This window comes from Equus asinus, chromosome 8 (assembly GCF_041296235.1).
Source record: "Equus asinus isolate D_3611 breed Donkey chromosome 8, EquAss-T2T_v2, whole genome shotgun sequence".
Taxonomy (NCBI): domain Eukaryota; kingdom Metazoa; phylum Chordata; class Mammalia; order Perissodactyla; family Equidae; genus Equus; species Equus asinus.
In genome coordinates, this window is record NC_091797.1 from 14141845 (window position 1) to 14167863 (window position 26019).

Genomic DNA, 26019 nt, shown 5'->3' on the forward strand with positions numbered 1-26019 from the left:
TCATTTATAAAAGTGCAGGGTATAATACCTCACTATTTCCCAGGATTCTCAGCATAAACTCTTAATGTTAAAAGGTTGACAATACCCTACCTTTTGCAACACACCACCACAAAACCATCTACAAATGGTCATAGGGAAACACAGGGCAACTACTAGGTTGAACCATCTGGAATGCTGGTATTCCAGTTTTGACCTATAAGGCAACCAGTTTCATAGGGTTCCCACGCATAGATGTGGCTGTAGTTTGAAAAGCTGAACACGTTTTCACAGACGGAAAACTGAGATGCTCCAGAGTTCTTGATCTTTATATTCCTGACAAAACTAAGGTCCAACTTTAAGAAAGGTCAGTCTTGAAGTTAAGTGAGGTTTAGTCCAACATAGGCATCACTCTCCCACTTCCTTGAGTCAGATAAAGGAATTAAAGACCAAAGACTGTATGCTAAATACTGAACAGTCAAGATACTTAAGAAGTAAATTTATCTAGGAACTCCAGATAAGTCCAGTCTCAATCTCATTTCACACATTGTGCCATTTTTAAGAAATCATATTTACTTAAAAGAGAAATAACTGTGGACCTAATAAAAAAGGGAATAGGAATTAAGTAGTTCATTTCATATTTCTGTACCTCTAGAAATGATTAGTCGACTCCCTCATTACTGGTAGGATTAAACCCAATATTTGCTAAGATAAATTAATTTACTGAAAGACGTTTTGTCCTTTTCCAGAAGTACTTTTAAAACTTAATATTAAATAGAAACTTTTAATGAGAACGTCCCTTTCTTCTTCTAGTGCTTATTCCGCCACCGCTAGATCAATTGGGTGAGTCGTGTAAAACTAATTTAAACTGCGCCCCGCATCCAGTCCCCCTTTGGAACGCAGGCCCCCCCAGGGCAGTGTCTTTTTTGTTCGTTTGCCGCAGACGCCAAGCAATCCGAACCGTGGGAGCTCTCATCAATGCTCGGCGAGCCGTCCATTCATTTCGCAGCCGTGCAGGGCGCTGTGGCCGGCGACAAGGCCGCCTGCAGCCGCCCTCCCTCCCCCGAACCTGCGCCGCTCCCGGCCCCCCGGCCACCGCCCGAAGCCCCGGGAAGATCCGGCGGCCCGGCCACCCCCGCCCCGGCCGGCCGCGGCCTCCCGGGCCCTTCCTTCCCGCAGAGGAAGGAGCGGACGCAGAGGAGTGGAAGCGCGGACCCACTTCCTGTCCGGGCTGGGCCAGGCCGGGCGGCGGCCCCGCGGCCTGCTTCCTCGGCGCGGGAGGCGACCCGGCCGCAGCGCGCGCGCACGCGGTGGGGCGTGGGGCTCGGGGATCGGGCCTCCCGGCCGCGCGCGGCCCCGCCCGCCCTGCGCCCCGCCCCCGCGCGGCCCCGGCGGCGCGAGGGTTAAGCGCGCGGGGGCGGGGCTTGCGGGCCCGGCGCGCCGAGGGCGGCGCGGGGAGGGGGCTGCGGCCGGGGGCGGTTCCGGGCGGCGGGCCGGGGCGGGGCGGGCGGAGGAAGGGGGCGGGGCCCAGAAGTTGTTGGGCGCTGGGCCGGCGGGCGGGCGAGCGGGCGAGTGGCGGCGGGCCGGCGCGGGCGGACCGGGCCGGGGCTGGAGAAGTTTGTGCGGCGGCTGGAGAGCGCAGGGTGCGGGCCCGGCCGGCCGCTGCGCGCCCGCTGCCATGGCTTTCCGCAGGAGGACGAAAAGTTACCCGCTCTTCAGCCAGGAGTTCGTCATCCACAACCATGCGGACATCGGCTTCTGCCTGGTGCTCTGCGTCCTCATCGGGCTGATGTTCGAGGTGAGCGAGGCTGGGGAGGGGAGTGCGCCCTCGCGCGCGCCGCCCGCCTGCCTCACCCCTGCAGGTCCCCGGGGGCCTCGTCGGAGCCGGGCCGCCTGGCTGCCTCGGACGTTAGGTGCAGTCCCGGCTTTGTGCACTCTCCCCCCTTTGGCCTCCTCGTCAGCCCCGACACTGCCCCCGCTCCGCGCCCTGCCAGCCGGGTCCCGCTCTGCCGCCCCCTTGGGCAGCCGCCGTCCGCTGCAGCTCGCTCTCTCTGCAGCCCTGAATCCTCAGCCTGGCCTCGAACCAACCGCAGCGCTGCCACCCTGGCCCAACGACTGGGGTTTCCTTTCTGGTGTCCGGGAGCCAAGCCCGGAGACTCCCAGACCCGCAGTCATTGCACAACTCTCCTCCCAAGCGGTGGCTGCCAGGTCTTCTGGGCTTTTCCAGTGGGAAGGACCCCGACCCTTTTCCACCTCCCGCCCGGTTGTCTGGGCCTTTTGCATCCTCCACTCTGGGCTGGGCTGGGTGTTCACGTGTGGCCCCAGCCCGACCCAGCTGTGCTCTTCGGCCGTCCTCCTGCCTCCCTTTTTTTCCGCTCTTGCCCAGAAGGCCGGTTTTCATATTCCTTTTATCACTGTGTGCACTGTCCCTTTAGAGGCGTCTGTGGTGGACGCAGAGCTCTCCCCGGTACAGCGGCAAGGAGAGGGACATGGATACACTCTGCTTTGGGGGGAAAGGTGATTCTCCCGTCGCCTCGGGGTGGAGGAAGAGGATGGGGTCTCCCCGACAGCAGCGCTGGTGTGGGCCTCAGAGAACAGGGGGTCATGATCCAAGGGGGCCGATGGAAAGGAGTCCCTACTGTGGAGAACCAGCGAGAAAACGTGATATGCAAAATGGGAAGAACTGGAGGAAACTGGGTATGGGGCTTGCTGTGGTATATCTTGTTTCAAAAGTGAGATAGGTGAGTGACACTCCCCTCACTCTCAGCTGGTCCCCTGGGAGGTAACGCCTTGTCCTCCCTCTGGTTGGGCTGCTTATCTGCGTTCTCAGGGATGGCTTAGGAAGCTGTAACCATTTATGAACTGCTTGGGGATGGAGGATTCCTAGCCTGGCTAATTGCTCCTCCTTGTGTCCCTCTGTCTCCTCTCAAGGATGACAAGGGTCCTCCTTGGCTGGTGCAGCTGCCCTCAAACTGGCAGCATTCTTGCAGGGGCCCAGTCAGTTGGATGTGCAAACGTGTCCTCGGCTGGGCTGCAGGGTCTGTAGGAGGTAGACCTGGGACTGGCAGCGGGGTCTGCGCTGCACCTTTTGGGCGCGCCCCTTTTCTTCACTCCGTCTTCCTTCTTGGAAGCCAGACAGCTCTCAGGGTGCCTTTGAAAGGGCTTTGTCAGTAGGATTGGCCCTGTGTCCCAGGCCCTGCTCTGTCACTAGTCTGACGCAAAAACTGACTGCAGCCTCAGTTTCCCCATCATTAAAGAGTTTAGTAAAACCTGTCTTCCCCACAGCGTTATTGTAAGGTTTAACTGAGATCATGTCAGCAACAAAAGCCGCAACAGATCCCACAAATGTGAAAACTGTCCCCTGCTTTGTTATTATTGATCGTCATAAAGGCTTAACGAACTAGGAGTTAGTTTTGTCCAGCCAACACCCTCAGTATCTGTTTGCTGCCCTCCATTCTAAGAGGCCTCCCAGTGCCGTGTCACCAGTCTTGGAGGGTGTGGTTGGAAAGACACACGTGACAGCTGTAGACCTCACAGCCACACGCTCGCTCGCAGCCAGCGAAGTCTCTTGCCCAGCCTTATGGCTCTCTCTGCTGCCCTTCTGGCATCTGTTAAGGTTTGTGGCTGTACCTGCTTCATCTTTGCTCAGAAAGAGCTGCCTAGTGTTTGGGCTTGGTCCCTCCCTCCCTCCCTTCCTCCAGTCTTTTGGAAAGGCCGATGCGTTAAACTTGGAGCTTGGTGGGAGTTGAAAAGTGCGAGGAGCCCTTCCTCCCAGGACCTGACAGAAGATAAAGACCCAAGGTAGAAAAAACAACCAAAACGACTGCCTGCCCTCTTCCCCCTCCTGGGACTGGATTGGGAGTGTGGGGGAGCTGGCTGGAAGGCCGGCAGGCTCCCTCCTCCTGAAGAGCCTTAGACCTGCAGTGGCCGTGCTTACCAGGTTGTCTCCTCTCCAAGATGCGTGTTGTGGGATTGTCGGTGTGATGTGTGCTGGTGTGGGAGAAAGAGGGCCGTGCCCAAACCTCTCTGATGAAGGACACGTGTTCTGCTGTGTTAGGCACATAGTAGGTCCTCCTGGTCTGTACCCACCAATTGACCCTCCACAGAGATAGGTATTTTGGGGGAACTCAGGCCTTTGGAGTTCTGCCCTCCCTACTGAATGAGAGTAGAAACAGCTCAGTTACTTCTGGAGACCTCAGAGCAACACATGTGGCCACCTGCACAGTTGGAGGAAAGCTGGGGGTGGAGGGGCTTCTTAACCCAGCGCAGGACTCACTAGATATGACTTGGGGTCTTCTGGGTTCTCCCTGGAGGTGTGGTGTGTATGTATGTGTGTGTAGGGAGGCATGTGGGGGGCAGTCCTGCACTTAACACACTTTTTCCTGGAAGTGAGGACAGAAGGAGGCGGAGAGGGAAGGGGGAGGCAAGGAGAGAGGCCGGCAGGCTCTTGGGTTTCTAACTTGGGCAGGGCTAGGATTCCTTCATTCAGAAGCGGGAGTCAGGAAAGCTCCATTAGAATTCTTCCCACACAGAGCCACTCTCCTGGCCACTCCTCCGTCTGTCTGTCCGGGGTCCCCTGCCCTGTTCATTGGGCCCTCTCCCCTCACCCCAAGCAGCTACAGCCCTTGCATCCTAACTGGTGCCCCTTCCTCAAGCTACACTCGTCACCTGGCCAGCCTTCAGAGGGGCTTTCGTTTCCCCCTGAGGGACCCCAGGACTCCAGTTCTGTCCCCTGGGAGATGATGACTCCAAATTCCTTCCCTTGGGACCACTTCCTTTTGGGAACACACATGAAAGGGGGCCCCTCCCTCCTCCTTTTGGTTTAGTTTTGGGCCATCCTAAAGTTCCTCCTCCCATTTCCAAGGCAGGGGCCAGATACTTCTCCCTGGACCCAGGTTTTCTTTCCGTCTCGCAGGCTGTTTGGAATAGAGCTGTTCTGTGCGGCCACAGCACTTGGCTAAAAAATGTCAGGAATGTGGAGCTTTATTTTCCCCCTCCTTCCCTTCCAGCTTTCTCTTTCTTAACTCTGCTTTCCGGAGAGGTGGTGCAAGGGGGAGTTTCTCCTCCACAGTTTATCCTTCAGCCCTGTCTTAGGTGGAGCCCAGCCAGACCTTCCTTCAGGGTGTGGGCGGCCAGTCGATGTGTGTGTTGCCCGTTTGGGGCATGTGTGTCAGATTTGAAAGCAGCCTTCTCCCTCCCCTTTCTCTTTGCTCTCCAGTGTCCCATTCAGTGCCACGTTTCAAACTGAAACTGGCAGGGGAAGAGGAAAACTCTCATTAGCCAACAGAGAAGGAGAAAAAGGGGGAGCATCGAACCGACAGGAGCAATTATACATTACCTCTAAAATGTCCTTTCGAGACAGAAACTTTTTTGTTTGTTTTAAAGCTCGTGGCAGGCTCTGCTGGCTTGCAGCAAGGAAATGCTTCTACAATTCTGGGCCCATTTGTAGGTTTGGTTTCTCTTTGGTCTGTGATGACTTGAGAGTTTAGGACCTAGAGGAGTTTTTGGGTAGTGGCTGGTTTTTGCTTTTTAATTGTTTCGGAGGCAGATATGGTAGAGCTGCCTTTTCTCCAGGAATTACCTTCTTCCCTGTTCCTGGCTCCGTGATTGACTTGTCAGGATGATGTGTTGGCAGCTTATACAATGGGATCCCAGTGCGTCACAACCTGTGAGTACTTGGGTTCCGTGGCACCAGTTCACATCCTTCCGGACATACCTGTAGCCTGAAATGAAGCTGCTGGTCCTGACTCTTAATATTAGTGTTACAAAACAGTTCTGCTGAGATTGTGTTAATACAAAGAGGTGTGTAAACGGCACAAATGTGCATCTGTGGATGCAGGTTGTCTCTCTTCCACTAACTTCTAATGTGGTTTTAAAGACATTCCTTTACTAGCTTTTACAGTTCCTGACTTTATGCATCTTCCTCTCCAGCATCTCACGTGGTCCATCAGTTCTAGAGAAATTAGTCAGGGGAAACCGAGAAGGGTCCTTTAGTCTCTTGGGTTCCCTTGTTCTGTGGTTGGATTCTGCACGCATTGCTCAGTGATCTGACAACAGAGCAGAAATTTGGAGCTGGTTTTTCTCCTGGTCAAGCCTCACGCATAACCCTATCCTGTAGGGTGTAAGGGCGCATTGGTTATCCCTGTTCCTTTCCTTGGCAAAAATGTTGTACCCAGAAAGGTGGCGTTGATCAGTTAGTGAGTTTTAAGCCTAACTGCAGGGTGAAGACTGATTCCCTGTAGAAATGCCCAACACTGTGCCTGGCGCTCAGACACTTACTCTGTGGTCTCAAGAACCACGCTGAGGACCACTGTTCCTGGCTTCTTTGTAGGGTCTCTGAGGACCTGTTCACCATCAGACTGGCTCCTTGGGCTCCCCCGCTGTATTTCCTTTCAGATGTGACATGTTTTGCCATGAGACCCCTCCCCAGGTTCCTCAGTGCTGGCTGGCTGCTCTCCAAAGGGGGTGATCGCTCTGTGTTGAGCCCCACTTTCCCCAGGGAGGCACTCAATGGACAGCATCTGTTTTCTCCTCGACATCCATCGTATTAGAACATGGGCGAGTCTTGTGCTGCTGTGTCAGCTGTGTGGAGGAGGGAACGGCTGCAAGCTAAGTAGGGGCCACTTTTCTCTCGCTCCCTCTGATGTCTCAACCCTCCAGCTCTCGTTTCTTGGGGGCACTGTTCAGACCGGTCGCAACAGAGCGCCTTAGTCCTGGCTGTTTGTGGAGGAACATGTGTTGCCATGGTGCAGACTTCCCTCTGGCAGGCATGAGCTCCTTTTTGATCTGCTCCATCGTGGTAGGGGCCCCAGAAATCACTCTGTGGCCCAGCTGACGTACCTCTCATTCCCACCCTGATAAATGACGAAGCCAGAGGGTTGATAAGACGGGATTAGAGTTCCCAAACTACAGCAGGGCTTTCTAATCAGCGAGAGCACCATTAGCAGGCTTTGGTGGGAAACTTGGCTGATACTATCTCTTAACCTTTTTATCCAGCTCTGTGTATCTGGTATCTGTTGGTACCTAATGGTTAAGGAAGGGGGAAAAAAAGCAAAAGAAGACAGTAAAACTATTGACGTGGCTCCTGTCAGAGCCCTTCTCATTTCAGGAGCAGACCTGTGTCTGTACACAGTCTATGGCTTTGCCTGCTTTACCTCCACTGTCTGAAATGTCCCGCAGTGGAAGAGAACCAAACCTAACTTAGTCACAGCTGGTTAACATTGCAAGTTAACTGTGTGGTTTAAAGAGCTTTGCAAGCAGATCTTCTGGACAATGTCGGTTCACATGGCTTTCCTTGCTTTTCAGCAGAGGAAATGGAGCCAGATTGCGGGTTGCGGGGCTCTGAGGCTTCTGGAGCCCTCCAGCAAGTTTGTGGGAGCCCACGGTCGGGTGAGGTGCTGCTCTGAGCCACGTTGCCTCTCGACAGCTTCCCTCACTCGTCTGGAGGGGTTGGCAGCACGTCCCATCTGTGAAATGCTTCGCTCGCCTCACCCTGTAATCTGGATGGTTTATGGGGGTTGTCATACCCATCCAGAGCCTGGCTTCCAGAGGAGAGACTTGGCCAAGGACCATCCGCTCTGAGCTAGAGACGGAGCCAAAATAAGAATTCAGCACCGTCTGGCTCACATTACGGCTCAGCCCCGGGGCTTCCACGAACAGGGTGTCTACAGGATGCCGCCACCGGCTGTTTTATTTGTCTTTGTCTCAGTGGCATCTGTTTATTACCTGGAAATAATGTCTGCAGGTCATTGTTCCACGTGGAGGCTTTTCGGCCAGGAACAATCATAGAAATTTGCATCTCCCTTGTAGGAAGGGACCCAAATGTGTGACTCGTGTGAGCACAGGCTAATGGACAGAGGCTTTACCTGCTGTTAAACCTGTGAGAAGAGCTACCTGTGGCTGTTAGATTGTCACTGCCCTCGCCATCAGGTTAATACTGTGGCTGGAGCTCAAGGGCACATCTTTTCTTTGCAGTTTACAAGTTTAAGGGCTAAAGGGAAACCTCAAAGCATCTACTGTGTTTATAGGAGAGGAAAATAAGAGCCCTAGAGGTTGGGAGATTTTTCCAGAACAGTGGAGTGAAGTTTTGGCAAACTTGGGGCTTGAGTCCACATCTTCTGACTCAAATCCAGTGCATTTTCTACACATCTGCCCCCTGGAGTTCTAGATGCTACCTTTGGATGCCAGTGTATGTGGAGAAGCCTTGAAATGGGTCTGTCTTTCTTAAGCGTGCTGTGCTCATTTATTTGGCAGCTGTTTATTGAGTGCCTGCTGTGTGCCTGTGTGAGCTCTGGGAATGCAGCTGAATAAGGTTGGGTCCCTGTCCTCACAGAGGTCACAGTGCAGTAGCTTAAAGTTGATAGACTATTTGTGGATGGGAGGCAGAACTTGCACTTGATGTAAGTGGCAGCTGCGTCTTCCAGGCTCACAGACTGTGGGGCCTCAACTTCCAGCCATTACTATTGGTGGAGGGGGTGCTTTATTGAACTGAGACCTAACACCTTGAGGGTGGGGTTGTCAGAAGTCAAAGGGCGAGAGTGGTGGCCGCTCCTAGCCATCTTGTGAGGCACAGCTGGTACTCGTGTGCTTTACAGCTTTACGAATAAGTGAGCTGACCAAAGGCAGTGGGGGTGTGTGTGTGTGTGTGTACGTATTTGTGTGCAGGTATGAGTTCTAGCACTAGGAGGCCATTACTCCTTGAAACTGTGGTTGAGGTTAAGGAAAACTCTTTGATATGGTTTCTTAAGATTTTTGCCATCAAACTCCAACATGGTCTGTGATGTTCCTTTTGGGTTGGTGGGGGTGGTGATTATACCTGGGGTGAGAAGGACATAATCTTTGGAGCCTCAGTTGCCCCGTAGGGAGAGGGTTTCTTAGTAAAGCTCCCGAGTTTTCCAAGGGCAGAGTATTATTAGCTTAATCAATTTGTTCCTTCATCTTTATTATAAAGGTGTGGAGAATCTTTTTACAGAGAATTTTAAAGAGAGACTTTTTGGCGACCCACCATCATTATGAAGACTTCTGTAGCTTTTGGGTAGGGGGAAGTGTGTGTCTACCTGCCACAAAGCGTAAAGATGTAATTTTTGCAAACATGCCCCTGCTTCCCCTGTTGACCACCCCACCTGGCTTTGAGGAGCCCAGGACCCTGCTAGTCCCTCTGCAAGTGTTTGCAGTCTGCTCTGTGTGCCTGCCGCAGTGCCGGAATCTGCCAAAAGGCAGCGCTGAGAGTCAGTGAGAATGTGGCTTTAGGTGGAGAGGTGCCCAGGATGGGGATGTATTATCAGTTCCTTTCTCGGAGGTTCAGAGCAGCCTGGGGGCTCCTGACCTGGAGGGGCAGTCCCAGGATAAACAGGCCTTTCCCTCCAGCAACTCCTGGAGACCTGCAGGAAATCGCAGGGCCCGCTTCACAATGCCTGGTTTCCTGCTGAGAATTCCTCGGAGCTTGGAGCAGAATTGAACTTTTCAGACCCAACACTTGTGGAGTTGAGAGGGTGTTTAATTTGTAGCCTGGCTTTGGACTGGGTCAGTTTTTGACCTTGATGGGCAAGGAGTAACCTGTTTGTATGGATTTTGTGACTCTTGTTTGGGAGAGCGATGTGGAAGTGGAAAGGAATGGTCGATAGCTGATTTGTTTTGTTGTTAGTTGCAGTTTGGTCTCTGGTTTGGCATGAAGTGTGAACACGTGCTCCTCTTCCACAGTTCTGGAGGCGTGAGTTGTGGCCTGGGAAAGGAGGTGCGTGGTGAAAGGGGTGAGGACCTGGGGGCCCGGATTCTTTCCTGGGCTCTGCCACTAAATAGCTGTGTGGCCCCCACGAGCCCCTCACCGACCTGGGCCCCCCATGCTTCCTGAAGGTGTCAACCGTCCTCGGGCTCAGTCTTGCCTTCTTAACATGTTATGCAGAACAGGGCTGGAAAATGTGTATAAAACTTAAGCTGCCAGTCAGAAATTGGGACGAGAGGGGAGGAGGCAACATCCTCCCAGCCGTATTGGTTTAGGGTTAGTCAGAATACAGTTGCACTTCCATTGGGTTAGTGGTGCAATTTCTAATCTTGGTTTCATTTCTTATTTGAGTTGAAGTCAGGTTCTAGCCTAAATTTGGGTTTGACAGATAATACAGCTTAGTGGAACCAGTGGTGGGGATGGAGAAAATCCATATATTAGAAAGGAATCTTCTGGGGTGCGGGTAGGGGGAAGGCTTGGTTTAAGATTGTCACGTCAGGGCCAAGACAAGATGTCTTCAAGGCCCACCATGGGACCTGGGAGGAGCAAGGAAAGGTCACTGCCCTGCACAGAATGGCCCATGCCTTCTGCTGTGTCGAGTCAGGTCTTATCATTCCAGTCCTCTGAATGTGGTCTGGGGCCCTGGGCTTGAGTGTGTTTTCATATTCAGTGATATGTTCATTGCATACACACATTCACTCATCTGTGGCTTATTTTTTTTTCAGATCAATAGGGTGAGCCTAGTGTCTGAAGCCTGACCTCTGATCTGCCACCCACCCCCCCCCCCCTCCCAGTGCTCTTGCCGTTTTGCCTGGCCGACTAATACCGTTATTTCTACAAGCTCCTACTTCATTTGGAAGCCCTCCTCAGTTACTCTGACGGCGTGGCATGCTGTCTTCCTCAAAGTTATGAGAATGGGTTAAAAGCAGTACTGGGGTGAGAAGATGGTGTGAGGAGAGGCATCAGTGCTAATTATATTATTCTGAAGTCTGGTTTCAAGTAGGAGTTATCCATCATATGTACTGTTTGAAATAGCACAGTATTTGACTCACCAAAGCTGGTCTACACCTGTGCCATCCGTTAGGTCACTCCTAGCCACGTTTGTCTTTTTAAATGTAAATTCATTAAAATGAAATGAGATTAAAAATTCGATTCCTCATTCACACTAGCCACGTTTCAAGGGCTTGGTAGGGCAGATCTAGAACATTTTGATCATCTCAGAAAATTCTCTTGGGCAGTGCTGGTCTACACTTGCTTTCTGAGTTTTTGTTTTTTTGTTTTTGTGGTAATACGTAATAAGGGATCCTTGTGGTGTGGTCTGTTAGGGGACCGTTAGAGGCCAGAGATTGCATCGGCTGAGGTCCTGGCTGGGAGCTGACTGCCTGAGTTTGTATTCTGGTTTTCTGTGTCCTAGCAGTGTCATCTTGGTAAATTATTTAACATCTCTGTGCCTCAGTTTCCACATCAGTAAAATGGGATAGTAATATGTCATAGGGTTATTGGGAGCATTAGAAATGTTAGATTAACATTTCTGTTAATACGAATATGGCACATAGAAGAAGATCTGGTATGGGCTAAGAACTCAGTACGTGTTGCCTATTGTTTTCGTTACATTTGAAAAGCGTTAGGGTGATACCTCGACTATGTGGAACTCCCCTTTGTGGCTGCCCCATCCATTTGGAACATAGCTGAGAAGGAGGATGCAGGGGAGGTCCCAGAGCTGCCCTGTGATGGCCCTCCACTTGCAGGACGGCACCCTGATGCTGTGTACGCCATGCCTGGGCTGGTCCCTCAGGCCATTGCTCAAAGCCTACCTATACTTGCTTTACATACAGTTATGTGAAGCTTGGTTGTCTGGTTGCCAAGATGACAGAAGAAAGAATAAGTTAAATGCGAGAAGTGGCTGGGGTTGGGGGGGTGGCTGACAGCTGGGAGGGCTATCCATCATCATTATTGTTATTATTTTCTTTTTTTTTTTAAGATTGGCACCTGAGCTAACACCAGTACATAGTTGTATACTTTAGCTGTGGGTCCTTCTAGTTGTGGCATGTGGGGCGCTGCCTCAGCATGGCCTGACGAGCCGTACCATGCCCGCACCCAGGATCCCAACCAGTGAAACCCTGGGCCGCCGAAGTGGAATGTGTGAACTTAACCACTCGGCCATGGGGCTGGCCCTTATCCATTATTAAATACTAAAATGTCATAAGAAATGAAAAAAGGACATGAATACCTAGTGTGGTTTAGAATGTCGTTTAGAACAAACAGCTTCTGTAAGTTTTGAGGTTATTATGACAGACTAGTGCAGTACTTGATCATAATGATTACCAGTAGTTTCATGAAAAAGTAGAGGATATGCAATATACTCAGAAAGATTTTAGAAAGATTTCCATCCACAGTGATTAAAATTTCAATACGTAAATCTTTAGCAATATGGAAAATTTGACTGTGCAAAATGATTCAGCCCCAGACATTTCTGGCAAGCCAGTTTTATAGCACTGAAATAAAAGGCAAAGTTGGTCTGCTATACAGGGCTCTTTATTAATCAAGAAATGTGAAAGAAACACTTTTGACATTCTTATCATCCACCCTGGGAAACGTCTTCATTCAAAACTATTCACTACCTGGCGTTTCAATTTTCTTTCTTTCTTTTTCAGTCATTCATTACATACACCTTCTCTGTGCAAGACACTGAAATCTGAAATGGAAGCTGGCTAATGTATTTGTTGACACGACTTGCTGTACTGTGGTCATTTTTGGAGAAGGAGACGCTTCTCAGCTACTGTTCTTGAGTTTCTTGGGTCCAGATACTCCAGGCATGACAGTTGTGGCCTTGTCAGATTGTCATTGGACACTTACCACACCGTTAGCCTGCGGCTTGTAGCGAAGTGTAACTTGACCAACGCTGCTGGTCTCTGGGTCCCACTGGTGGGGTCGTTGCTTACATGGCCCAAGGGATGTGAGTCTGGCCTAAGCTGGTTCTAATCTCTTGCCCCTTCATTCTACAGACATTGAGTGAACAGTGCTTTTGTGTGAGGCGTTGTTCTAGATGCTGGGAACACGGGAAAAGGACACATTCCCCAATTGCAGGGAACAACCTTACCATCTAGTAAGGGAGACAGGTAAAAGGAAACAAGTACTTGATGATGAGTCTCCAGTTGAGCTGCCATCTTGGTCTTCTGTATCCAGCACACAGTGGTGTTCACTAAGTAACGGTCTGCTAGAGGGGATGCTTTGGGAACGTGGAGGAGGGGCTCCTAGCCCACAATAGGGGTGAGTGGATGCTGGGTAAGGCCAGGGAGAGAACAGAATGGGGGGGGGCACTAGACAGAGGGATCAGCTCATCCTTGTGAAGGCACAGAGGTGAAGAGGGCCTGGGGCTGGTGTGGAGCATCTGGCTCGTGTCCTAGGATACTCTGGAGGTGGAGCAAAGAGGGGAGGAGGGACCAGATCATGGAGTGCCTTGTAGGTCATGCCAAGGAGTTGAGACTTTATCCTGGAGGTAGTGGGGAGCCTTTGAGGAGCTCTGGGCAGGACACTGACATGAGGAGTTAGCTCTGGAGACTGCCTGGAGGGTGAGATTGGAGATGAGCAGTCTGGTCAGAAGGCTGTGGCTCTGATCCACATGAGAACTGGCCCCTGCCCCCCGAAATTTCAGTCTCCACCCCCAGCCAGGAAGTCCTCCCCGGGACCCCCACACCTGGACTCTCTAGTGTGGATTCAGAGACTCCCGGAACGGCAGGGCCCCTCCCTCCCAGCTCTCCTTCCACATGCGCTCTGTGTGACACTCAAGTGGCTGGGCTGTTGTATGGGGCAGGCGAGGACAGTTAGAGCTGGGAGAGAGAAACAGCTTCTCCTCAGATCTGGTTGTAACTCGAGGTGCACGGTGATGCGGGGCTGCCCTTGAACATGACTGTCATTCTGTTTTTCTGTCTTGTGTTGCCTTTGCATGACTTTATCACTGAAGTGTCCTTCAGACTTATTAAAAAGGTAGTTTTGCATCTCATGTGATTTCTGATTTTTTAAAAGTAGGGTTTCAGCTGCATGGAACATCTTTTTCCTCCACCTATTTTTTTTAGCTAAAGAAGCCGTGAAGAGGCTTGCATTCGAGTTCTGTGGCCTTACCTAAGGAAGCTGGTTTTGTTCCAGTGTTTGAGGTGGGGTTGGTGGAGGGAGGTGGGACACACACTTCTTTTGGGGAGGCTTTTCTAGGGATAGGTGGTGGCGGGAGGCACATGGGGCGTTGATTGGCAGACCGGGGAATGTGGGTGTGGCCTGTGTGTAGCTTCCCTCACCGAGTTCTCCAGCCCTCCGTCTGTACTGAGTCTGCCCGTATTTGTCAGGGAATACCTGGCGGGTGTCAGTAAATAATTCTCTGAAGTGAGCTTGACAAAATGAGGCCTAGCTGATCCGTCATGTGCGTTCTATCTCTAAACCTTCGCCAGACCCCTGGAAACATGCAATGAGATTTTCCCACGGTCTCATTTCTAGTTCTCTAGTTGAACACCTGGGGGTCTTCCTACCAAGGCCTGTTGGTGATCCCCCCCACGATTTCGTTAAACACCCTGTACCCCCATGAGTGACTGTAGTTTACATCGTCTCCAGAAGATGGAAAGAAAACAAAAACCCACAGTCGTCACTTTTCCCTTAACTCGTCCCCCACATCTGCTCCCTAAGTCCCGTCAGTTTTACCTCCTGAATTGTCCCCATGGCCCCCTTGCCCTTACTGCTCTGTGGCCTTAGCTCAGACCCTTGACATCTCTCACCTGAAATGTAACAGTGGGTCCTAACTTGGTCCTCAGCCTCTTGTCTTGTCTCCCCTCTGGTCCTTCTTCCACACAGCTGCCACTGCTTGGCCTCAAACAAGGAGTCCATTGTGGGTCTCCCTTACTTACACGCCTGCCATGGTGCCCACCTGGAGTCTGAGCTGCTTACCACAGCCTTCAAGGCTCCTCCGAAACCTGACCAGCCTTTGTCCTCCACCTCCTCTGCTCCTCACTCAGGCCCCGCCTCTGCCCTGACCCTCATAGCAAACCACACACCTGTGGTTCCTGAATATTCCCTCCTCTTTCCTGCCTCCCTGCTTTTGTTCATGCATCCCCCCGCCCCCATCTTCTCTTTGCCCCTGTCTTACTCACTCCTACTTCTCCTTCAGTGCCTACCTCTGATGTCGCACAGAGACCACCTGCTCAGAACGCTTCCCTGGCCCTCTTCCCTGATAGAGGGCATTGCTCCTTTCTGCCCGCCTCTGTGTCTCTTGTTTATTCACTCAGCCAGACTTAGACTGAGCATCTGCTTTCTGCCAAGCACTGTTCTCGGGGCCAGGATAAAAGATGAAAAGGTGAAGATTCTGCCATCGCGGAGCCAAGAGTCCTCAGGGAGGTGACAGTGTCATTGCTGTCCTTGTGTGTATGAGGTGCAGTGTGAGAGTCAGGGAAGGGAGCATAACCCCCCTGGGAGGATGAGGGACAGTTGATCTGAAAAAGGAGAAGTTCCGTCTGGGCCTTGAGGGCTGAGGGACATTGGCCAGGCAGACATGCTGGGGAGAGGGTGTTCCAGGCAGCAAGAGGACCTGTGTAAAGAATAGAGATGTGGGGGCAGTGGTGGGGGCGGTGTGTGTGGCGGGTGGCTCTGTGTTGCCAAAGTTGGGGGGCAGCAGTTAAGGAAGGAAGTGATGGAAGATAAGTCTGGACTGGCAGGCAGGGTTCAGGCAGTGGAGGCCCCTATTCAAAACTTGAATTTGCTCCTCAGCTTGGGTAATAGGGAGCCATTGAAGATTTCCAGGCGCGGGAGGGACATGATCATATTTGTACTAGGAAGGTCCTGGGCGGTGGGGTGCGGCCAGGACCTTGACTTGCTCTGAGCCCCTGAGAGGAAGGGTTGCTGCACGTTGTCTGTTTCCCCTGCGCTCCTCTACCTGACGCATGGTTGATGTGCACTGATGGCAGATGGTCCAGCGCATGTGCAGCATCGCGTGTGTCTTGAGTTGCCTTCTGCTGCTGCTGGTCATCTGCAGCTTTTCCATCCATGCTGTTCCTTCTGGCTTCTCAGTAACTCGTGAGAGATGCTTATGAGCACCTTAGGGATGCTGGTGACTTCAGCACCTGAGCACTGATAGAGAACCTAGAATCTTAGTCCTTTAAAGCTTAAAAAAGTTTTTTGAATAGGTGATATTTGGCAATACAGTCACATTGTTCAAAAGTCAAAAACATATACAAAGGAATCCATTGAGCAGTGTCCCCCCCCACCTCTACTCATGCAGCTCTCCTCCGCTGCCCCCAAGTAACCAGTTTTATTTATTTTTATGTATCCTTCCTGGGCTTATTTATGCCAATACAAGCAGCTATAAATGTATGATAGATTTTACGTGTGTGTGTATATTCCAGCTCCCTTCCTTATGCAAAGCGAAGTGTATTATCTGCACTGTTCGCACCTTGCCTTCTTTGGTTAAGAAAATATCCCAGAGATCTTTCCACGTCAGCACACATAGAATTTCCTCATTCGTGTCTGAGGTTGCGTAGGCAGCCGTTGTGCAGGTTCAGTGTAATCCATTTGAGCAGTCCCCTTTTGATGGACACTTGAGTTGTTTCCAATCTTTTGCTCTTATAAACAACGCTGCAGTGAATATCTTGGTGGGCATGTCATTTTGTACCTATACAGGCATGTCTTGTAGCATATCACGGTTTTTAGTGCCCCCGCCTCTACAGGGTGTGGCCTCGTCACTCTCCACTGCCTCCTCCAGGGCAGCAGATGGTCCTGCTCACCATGGTGTCTCCAGTACCCAGCACAAGGCTTGGCATTCTGTTGGTTCTCCTGTAATATTCTTTCTGTAAATAAGTGGTAAAGTAGAATTACCAACTGATAGCCAGTTTTCAAAGAATTTTTTTGCGTCTTTAATTGAGATATAATTCATCTATCCTAAGATTCACCATTTAAAGTGTACAGTTCAGTGGCTTTTAGTATATTTACCATGTTTTGCAACTATCACCATTATCTAATTCCAGAACATTTTCATCATGTCCCAAAGAAACCAAATAACAGTCACTTCCCATCACTCCTATGCCTGCCAACCACTAATCTACTTTCTGTCTGTTTGGATTTGCCTATTCTGGACATTTTATGTAAGTGGAATCATATAATATGTGGTCTTTTGTGATTGCCCTCTTTCACTTAGCATAATGTTTTCAAGGGTCATCCCTCTTGTAGCATGGATGAGTACCGCGTTCCTTTTTATGACTCAGTAATATTCCACTGTATGCAAATACCACATTTCGTTTATCCACTCGCCAGTTGATGGACATTTGGGTTTTTTTTACCATACTACATGAATAATGCTGCTATGAACATTCATGTACAAGTTTTTGTGGGGCCATAATATTTTCATTTCTCTTGGATATATACCTAGGAGTAGAATTGCTGGAAATTTTAATATGGAACAGGAGCCAGCACTGAAACTATACTGAACAGTTTGTTGTTTTGATCTGGAAGTTATATCTCAGCGCCAGCATTGTGAATATTGCTCATTATTATCCAGGCTTCACACAGCAGTGCTGGCTCTTGAGAGCTGTGTCTGATAGACTCTGTCCCAATAGTCAGCTGTGATTCAGAGGCAAATATTGTCAGAGTTTGCACAACAGAATTTACTGAGTTCTTACTGTGTGTGCTATGCTAACTCTATGGCAATGACAGAATACACAGGACACAGCTCTTGTTCTAAGGTCATCATTCATTTGAAACAACCCAAATATCCATCTATATTGAACTGATTAAGTAAACTATGGTATAGCCATACAATGGAATACTCTAGAACTTTAAAAGAGGATAAGGGCGATCTTTATGTATTGACATGGACTGATGTCTCAGGAAAAAAATACGTTGTAGATTAGTACGTACAGAATGAGCCCATTTTAATAAAAAATTTCTGTTTATATACGCACACGCAAAATCTGCAAAGAGCACAGCAGACTGTCAACATCGATTATGTCTCTAGAAGGTAGGTTATGCAAGACTTTAGCTTTCAGTGTAATATGCTCTCCTTTTACAATTTTCTTACAGTAGGTATGTATAGCTTTTAAATTCATTTAACTTCCCCCAATTCTATTTTGGAAAAAAAGGAACCTGAGATAAGACTTATATCTGAAACAGTACATATCACTGTTGGCTATAACACTACATGTCAGCATTTGACTAAATAAATGCCAAATAAATCCGTGCTGATATAGTGGTCTTACAAACGGTGTAAGCCCAGGGCTGAGAGAGCTTTGAGGTTCTGGCCATCAGTGAAGCTTCATGAAAGAAGCTTGGCTCGGTCCTTAAAGGATGGTGACATTTATCCAGCACTTCACAGTTTCTTGAGTCAAAGAAAGGTCTGGAGTGCTTACCTTGTGCCAAGTACTGTCATGAGCACTTGACCCAAATTCTCTCATTCAGTCCTCACTGTCACCCCATGGGGCAGATGCTGTGGTTACTCCAATTTTACAGATGAGAGCACTGAGGTTTAGAAAGACTGAGTAACCTGACCAGGCTCCCAGGGGCCGTAAATGTCCTTCCCCACAATTCAGAGCCCATCCCTCTGGCTGCAGAGTCCAGGTCCTGTACTCCGTTTTAGAGGGAAGGAGACTGAGGCCTATAGAATTCAAGAAACTTGCCCAAGATCACACAGCCAGCGTCTGTCACACAGCCAGGTAACCCGTCATCTCTTACCCTGAGGTTTCCCGATCCGAGTTCCAGGCTGTTGAAATCCCTGGGGGTGGCCATGGGAGGTGGGGAGGTTGGTCACAGGGGTGTGTGAAACTCTTGGTACCGTGCCCTCTTTCTTGGAGATTCACGTATCATATACACTTATTAAAGTGGCGACCAACATTTCTCAGACTTTCTGACCATGTCTTTCACACAGTATTTAGGAACATGCCACAGATGTCACTTTGCAAAACGCCACCCTCCCATTCTGTAAGGAAGCGTGGGTGAAGGCGGGTGCATGAACAGCCCTCTGTCTCTCTCCTTGAATAAATGAGAGTGCCAGCTCTAAAGGCTGTGACTCTTCGTTGCAGTAAATCTTCATTCACTGTTGATAACAGTTACCTAATTAAACCCACCGCATACTTCTTACACTCAAATTATTCAACCCACGCTCCACCAAATTTCATACAGTGAGTACTGGAAGTTTCTGAGTGTCACCACCTTTTTTTCCTGTAAGATGTGCTATTATTGTTTTGCTTTTTTAAATTGTGGTAAAATATATGCAACATAAAATTTAGTATCTTAACCATTTTTTAAGTGTACGGTTTGGTAATAAGTACATCCACATTGTTGTGCAGCCAATCTCCAGAACTCTTTTAAATTCATTCCACAAACAGTTGTTGAGCACGGACTAATTGAGGGTGCCTGGGACATGGGGATGATTGAGATGAACTCCCTGCTCAGGCTAATGAGGAAGATGGGTAAGAAAGCCCTGGTTACAGTTCAGTGTGGCCAGAGTTGTGAGGTGCTCCTTACGGGACTGGATCCTTGGGGGGCTTCTGCACCTCGGGCTGGGACACATTACCACCCGGTGCTTCGGGCTCCTCTCCAGGCTTATTGTTGGCTCCCTGCTGGCTGCTTGCTGATTGTTTCTCACCCTGTTGCTCCCTGGAGTCATGCCACCTCTGCTCTCCAGAGCCCTGGGGAGAAGTCCTTGGATTTTGCCTGTGTGAGAGCCGAGTCCATGTGGCCTGGGGTGGGGGCGGGGCAGGGTGGGAGAAGGGTGCCACTGCCAGAGCCAGAACTTCACCAAACCCCAAATCAATGGTTTGCCCAAATATAGTATCCCAGACCTTCCCCCTGTCATGTTTTAGCTAAATATACTGTCCTTCAGCTTGCAAGCTCAGCTTCCTCCAAGAATGGTTTCTGGGATTATTCCTAAGTGCCTTTTCTCCATTTTACTTCTAAAAAATGACCATGATGACGTGGCCGAAGTCCCAGACTAGGGGCACGTGTAAAACTAAACAGATTGGAGAGGACCGGCTCCACATCGCGTTTGGTTTTGTGTATTTCCACGGAGACCTCTTGAAAGTGAAAAGACACTCATGGCATTTCTGTGTGGTGCCTGGAGCTCCTTACAGAGAAGGAGGTTTATGATGATGCTTAGCTCGCAGGCCCTCCTTCCCTGATAGATGGAGCGCAGGGGTTCCAGGCGCCGTTGCCCCGGCCATCTGGATGTGTACCCTGGATCTGCATTTCGTCTTACCGAATAGGGCTGGGCTCGTCAACCCCGTGGAGTGTGTACAGGTTGGGAGTGCAGGCTTTGAATTCAAACTGCCTGATTCTTCCCTGGCTCCTTCACTTCTCTGGATAACTTGATGAAGTTACTTAACTGCGCCCCAGTTTTTTTGTCAGTAAAATGGCAGTGAACATAATTGTGCCTACCTCATTGAGTTTTTGGAAGGATCAAGTGAGCCAATAATGCAGGCACAGCATCTTTACAGGTCCTGATATCAAGTAAGGATTCAGTTGTTTAAGTGATTCATGAATATTAATTAATTCCGTGACTATTGCCACCATCATTAGGCAGCCACTTTTCTACACCTCTCATTTTCATATTGTAGTTATGTAGAGTCTGTACATCCTCGTGCATCCATCCCACTCTGGACGTGTCTTTGACACTCAAACATTACTGCCTGACATGATGGGCCACCAAGACTGTCAAGAAATGTGCCCGCTGAGTCCGTCTGCTGAGGCTTCTCCTTGCTGGGCTCTGAGCCTGCGCCCTGGGTTCATGGTTCTCCGCACGAATTCCCCTCCCTCAGGTGCCTCAAGCTCCAGAATTGCCCCTCATCTTTTCCCTTTCTCAGAGATCTCATGGCTTCCGGACTGCTGTCTCCTTTTCCCGTTGGCCAGAAATCTAGGAGGTTAAATTAAGTGGAGATCAGCTGCTTGAAATATTTTATATGGAGGTGTGACCTATCATACCATTTTTTTTTTTTAAATAATGGGGATTTTGCTTTTTACAAATTATTTTTGTTGAAAGGCTTTCTTTGCTCTTTGGATACCACTTTTGTAAATAGATTTCCTTGAGCTCCTCCACTTAGCACAATTAATTCAATTTCTACTCTATTCTTATGCCACGATGCTATGGTTTTTCATGACTGTAATAAAAATACGCAGACCAAATTCTTGGTTTTTTTTTTCCACTTGGTATTGTATTCAAATATTTTGAGATGTTAGCATTTTTAAAAGATAAGTTTGTTCCTAAATGCCTACCGGTAAGGGATTGGTTAGATCAATTTAAATGGTGACAGAAATCAATATGCAATGTCATAAATGATGTCCAAAGCATATGGTTGTGTTTCTTTTAAAAAGCAGACTGCAGCATGCCATATTGATATGGGCCTTTTTTCTCTAATTTTTATTTGTTTTATTTTTATAAAAAGATATCTATGAGGATAATTGTCATTATAATCAGTCGTTTTCTCTGTGTGGTAGTATTTCAGGTAACTTATTTTTTTTCTATGCTTGTATCTATTCCTGTATGTATTTTTCAACGAAATGTATATCATTTTGGTGATCAGAAAAGGCACGTTACAGCTGTTGTCATTTTGGAAATGGAAAGATGGAAAGTTTGGATTAGTGACAGAACCTGTTGCCTGGGGAGCAGGAAAGGTGAATGGAGAAAGGGAGGGAGAGAAGTGGGAGCATGGAGTGGAAATTGGGGTGTAGGGGGAGAGAGTGAGCAGGGGCAGGGGGCTCAGCAGAGCAGCGGGGGGATGCTGTAAAGATAAGCCCGGAACCTTAATCCTAGAGATGTCTTCCCACCTACTATAAATAAAAGGTTTGCTTTGCAGAAGGCTTTTGAAGAGCCACCCAGAGGGTGACATGGGGGTATTTTAAACCATTCGGGGAAGTCTATACGAAAGCATCAAGAAGAACACAAGTCAGGGTTGACTAGAAGCGGAAATGAAACTTCTCAGTTCCAGATATTAACTGAGCAAGTCACATGAATGAAATGTGGTGAAAATCTAAGCTTTTAAAAACAGCAATTGAAAATTTAAAGTTTAAGCCCCAGTGAGGCAGCCCACTGTCGCCCAGTTGTGGGGCTGTGGAAATGGGCCACCCGGGCCACTTTGGAGTGAGGCCTATTCGCTTTGGTTTCCGAGGGCCTCTGCAGCCTTCTGAGGTGTGGTTAGCAAACAATTGGGAGTGGGCAGGGCAGGATGGCAACGTTCAGGGGTTCTGTGTAGTATTAGGATTTGTCCGCTCTGAGTCTTTGCACCCACAGCCTCTGCTGACAGATGAGGGTGGTGACTCTGTTCCTGCCCAAGGTGTGTGTTTACCTGCTGGGGGGGGCGAGGCCGAGCTGTTGGTGGGTTTGCCTTATCAACACATGATGGTTAAGTCAGATTTATGTAGGGGGAGGGGCGGAAGAAGGGACAGAGCTTATTCCTGGGGCTTCCAGAGGCTTCCTGTCTAGAAGATACACAGAAAATGATAAATGACTTAGCAATGATAACAAAGAAGAAAAGTGGCTCATTGTAACTGAATACCGTGATGTGTCAGGCCTTGTGGGAGACTTGACCTTCTGATCCCACTGACCCCCTCAACAGTCCTCTTTAATCCATTCCCTTCCTTCTCTACACGAACGAGCAGAACGACCCCGTCTCAGAGGCGGTGAGGGCAGAATCCGGATTTTGACACAGATCTTTCTGAATTCAAAATCAGGCTCTTGGCTGTTGTGCTCTCCCGCCTCTCGACAAGGAGGTACAGGCAGCAGGTGCGAGGGAAGGAAGGAAGCTGCATGGGTGCTGATGGTAGGATGGGGGAGGCTGCCAGAGGAGGCGACGCCAGGGCTGGCCTTCGAAGGAAAGTCAAGGCAGAGACACAAATGGAAGGCAGAACAGAGGGCGGGCGTTCCAGGCAAGAAAAGGTGTCCAGAGAATTGAAGAAGGCAGTTCATAAATTCAATGCTTCAGAAAGTTCCTGGGCTAGATAGACTTGGGAAATGCTAGGTTCAACAAGTTTCTTTACTGCAGGACTTGTCAGAGCCTTTAATATAGTGGTAATGAGTATTGTATATCTGCGCCAAACTAATTTGTTGACTTTGGAGAGTATTTCATGCAATAATGTTCTAGAATATTCTTAAGGACACCCAGGGCTGTTGTACTGGGTTTGTGTGGGGAGTTGTGATCATCAAGGATGGAGAGGGAAGGAGGTTCAGGAATGTCAAAGAGTTAGGCGTTATCCTGTAGGCTGTGGGGAGCCGTGAAGGGGCTGTGTGTTGTGTATGTTGCGTACGGCATGGCTGTTCTGTCTAGATGGTGGGAGGAGAGGGAGGGAGGTTGAGTCCCGAGGCAGAGGATCCAGGTAGCATCCTCTTCTGCAGGCTGGTGAGAGATGAGGGTGTGAAGCCCGTTCGTAGCGCCGTGAGTGGAAATAACAGATTTAATAACATAATAAGGGAAGAAGCCAACTGGTGGCCCTAAAGGGAGTCCTTGACTGCAGCCTGGGACGCGGGCAAATTCTGAGATGTCTCCAGGGCACCGCTTTGGGAGTAAAGATGCAAAGTTTGGCATGCCAGTGGGAGTTGATGATGCCGTTCAGGTAAAGATGCAGGACCTCCTGGAGGAGACAGATCTGAGTAGGGCAGTAGGTGTGAGTGTCACAGGAGTGGAGGTGGCCCCGTGGTAGGGATTGCCAAGCGACCTGGAAGGGCTGACGCTTGAACCCTGCACCGGTTGGCCAACCCTGTCCTGGAAGCCTGTGGAAGAATCTGAGGAAGCAAAGGGACTGCAGAGAACAGCCTTGAGAAGATGAGAACCCTGAGGCCAGCCAGGGGGTGGGCGTAGCCTGAGGCTGCACATCTGTCTGAGGCTGAGCTGCCCGAGAGCAGGTCTCCTGCCTCCTCCCCGTGCAGCGCCTCTTTCTTCCCCTCCTCAGTGCTGCCAACTTCCTCTTCTTAGGGATAAACATAGCCCTCTGGGGTTAGAGGGCTGCAGGTGGCCTTCCCAGCAGGTGTGCCCCCCAGGACTTTGGACTTCCGTCTGTCCTTGTCCCCGCTCCCTCTGCAGGGCAGCAGAAGGGCCTGAGTGGCCTGATGGTCTTGTCCAGTGGGATCCTTGGCCTCTGGGCTTTGCATGGGGAGCTGAGGTCTCTGTGTGAGGCTTGAGGCCAGGAGGACCGGCGGGACTGCTGGCTGTCTGTGCCCTCCCCCGCCCCCAGCCGAACGTGGCCCAGGGCCTGCTTGTCAGCACGTGGCTTGGGTTTCCGTGTTAATGTTCCCAAATTGGGATCACGGAGGATCGAGTGTCTGTGCTGTCTGATCATGCTGAGCCTTCTCGAGCAGCCAGCTGAGAACCTTTCAAAGGACTGTGTGTAATTGGTTTGGGAGATGTTGTGGGGCGGTGCAGGGGGACAAAGAAGTTAGTTTTTAAAAGGAAAAAAATAAATGAACATAACAGCCTTGGGCCGTTTGTGTGGGGCATGGCGCTCGGGCACAGGGAAGCCCCTTCCATCTTCCCTTCATATTTCTCCACTTCTAGAGCCCCCTTTGGCCAGTGTCTTGCTGACCCCTGCAGACCCCCTCCATGTAAATACAGCCGCTGTCTCCCACCCCCTCACTAATTACGCATTCCTTTAATCTGACCCGTCTGCAGGTCGCCAGCTGGCAAGGACTCAGCAGATTCCTAACCCCAGCTGGTGCCAGAGTGTTTACACGGCTGGCCTGCCGGGGAAGCTTGGCAGACAGCTCGCCCCAGGCTGCTCAGCTGTAGGGGAAGGTAGAAAGACAGCCCCCAGGGAAGTGGCCGGCTTTCCCTCCTGGCTCAGTCCCCCCCAGCCTCATGCCCACCCTCCCTCCGATTCCAGCTCTATCCTGAAAAAATACAAGGGAAAAGAATCTCTTTGTGTCAGAGGAGGGAGCGGGCTGGGGGCTCCCTGGCACATCCCTTCCATCAAGTAACCCTTTCCGTGGTGCTCTGAGCACATGCGGACAAAGAACGGTAGGCTTCCTGACGGCAGCAGATCAGAGAGTAATCACAAGGCATTATTTGTCAGTGTAAAGTTAGTCCCCATTCATACTGGGCATGGTTTTCCAAAATCAACACTAAAACCCATGTGGTTGGATGTTCCTGAAGCCAGCCGGGGCTTTGTTACTGCAGTCTGAGGTCACTGGTGTCCTCAAGGGCCTGTGTCCCCCTCTTCCGTCCTTGGTAGAGGCCCCGAGACACTCAGGCAGGTAGTCGCTGATCCACAGTGGACATTGGTCCTGATTGGAGTTGGTGAGAAGCCAGTCCCAGGGCATCCTGCGCAAAGAGGGCTGTTTCTGCTGGTCGTCAGCATTGCTGGTTGTCAGAACTTAGCTGGCCCTTAGAGACTGGCTGTTTGTCCACCTCCCCGTTTTCCCGAGGAATATCCCTGGCATGTAGGGATGGGAGAGAATTTTGCTGGCTTGAAGCGTCTTCATGTCAGTGGTGGTATTGACGAGGTTAATTATTATCCTGTGGTGTTAGTATTAAGCCTTTTATTGAGGGCATAACTGCATCAGTCAGGGTCCCACAGGAAACAGATGGGTAATTAGGGAAAGGTTCTGGAAGACCCTATTAACAAGGGTGTGGACAGGATCTGGGGAAACAGGTACTCCCGGGATGGTAAAGCACCAGGGCTTGCAAAAGTGAGGAGATACCCCTAAGCCTGGAGTGATGGGGATGGCGTGGAAACAGAACTTCTTAAGATGTAAGGGGGAGGGAGGCGATGAGGCAGAGGTAGGGCAGCAAGCTGTGGCGGAAGGAGAGAGGCCGGACCTTGGGAGGGGGTCAAGTCCCTGCCCCATCTGCCCAGCAAGTGGGGAGCCCGGTAGTGAGCACCCTCCTCGTGCCCTCTTGTCTCCTGCGGAGTTGGCTGCAGCCAGAGGTCCAGGAAGCCCATTGATGCGCTCCGGGAAGGTCTTCCGCTCTCTGCCCTGGGACACAGGGCAGGGTGGAGAATTATCCAGCGCTTGCAGATTCTGTCCTATCTCCTATTTGAATCCGGCCTCATTTACGCCCATAGGCAATCAGAAAGGGTGGCGCAGCAGGACCGATGCTCCTGAAATGCTACAAACTCTGACATCAGGCTTTTTGGACAGATGTTTCCTGAGTGCAATAAGCCAAATAGTGTAACACGTCTGCTTTACGCTACTTACTGCCCTGATCTCTGGTGAGACCAGGATTGCCTTTGTTTCTGCAAAGCGGCAGCACATTAGATGCTTCCGCTTCCATCTTTTGCGGCTAGTTCAGGTAATAATCAAGTACCACTTAAACCCATTTCCTTCTCTTACCCCAGTGCTTTGCACACTCGGCCCTCAGGGACCAATAGGA

General features: G+C 50.2%; 1 protein-coding gene across 1 annotated transcript in view; it reads left to right on the forward strand.

Moving 5' to 3' along the window:
- Positions 1–1476: 1476 nt before the first annotated feature.
- The window catches only part of TRAM2 (translocation associated membrane protein 2), a 76368-nt gene continuing 51825 nt past the window's right edge, over positions 1477–26019 (forward strand). The window contains exon 1 of the mRNA XM_014834657.3: positions 1477–1774. Within this exon, the coding sequence (XP_014690143.1) occupies positions 1655–1774 (120 nt within the window). The 5' untranslated portion in view covers positions 1477–1654. The remainder of the gene's footprint in view (positions 1775–26019) is intronic.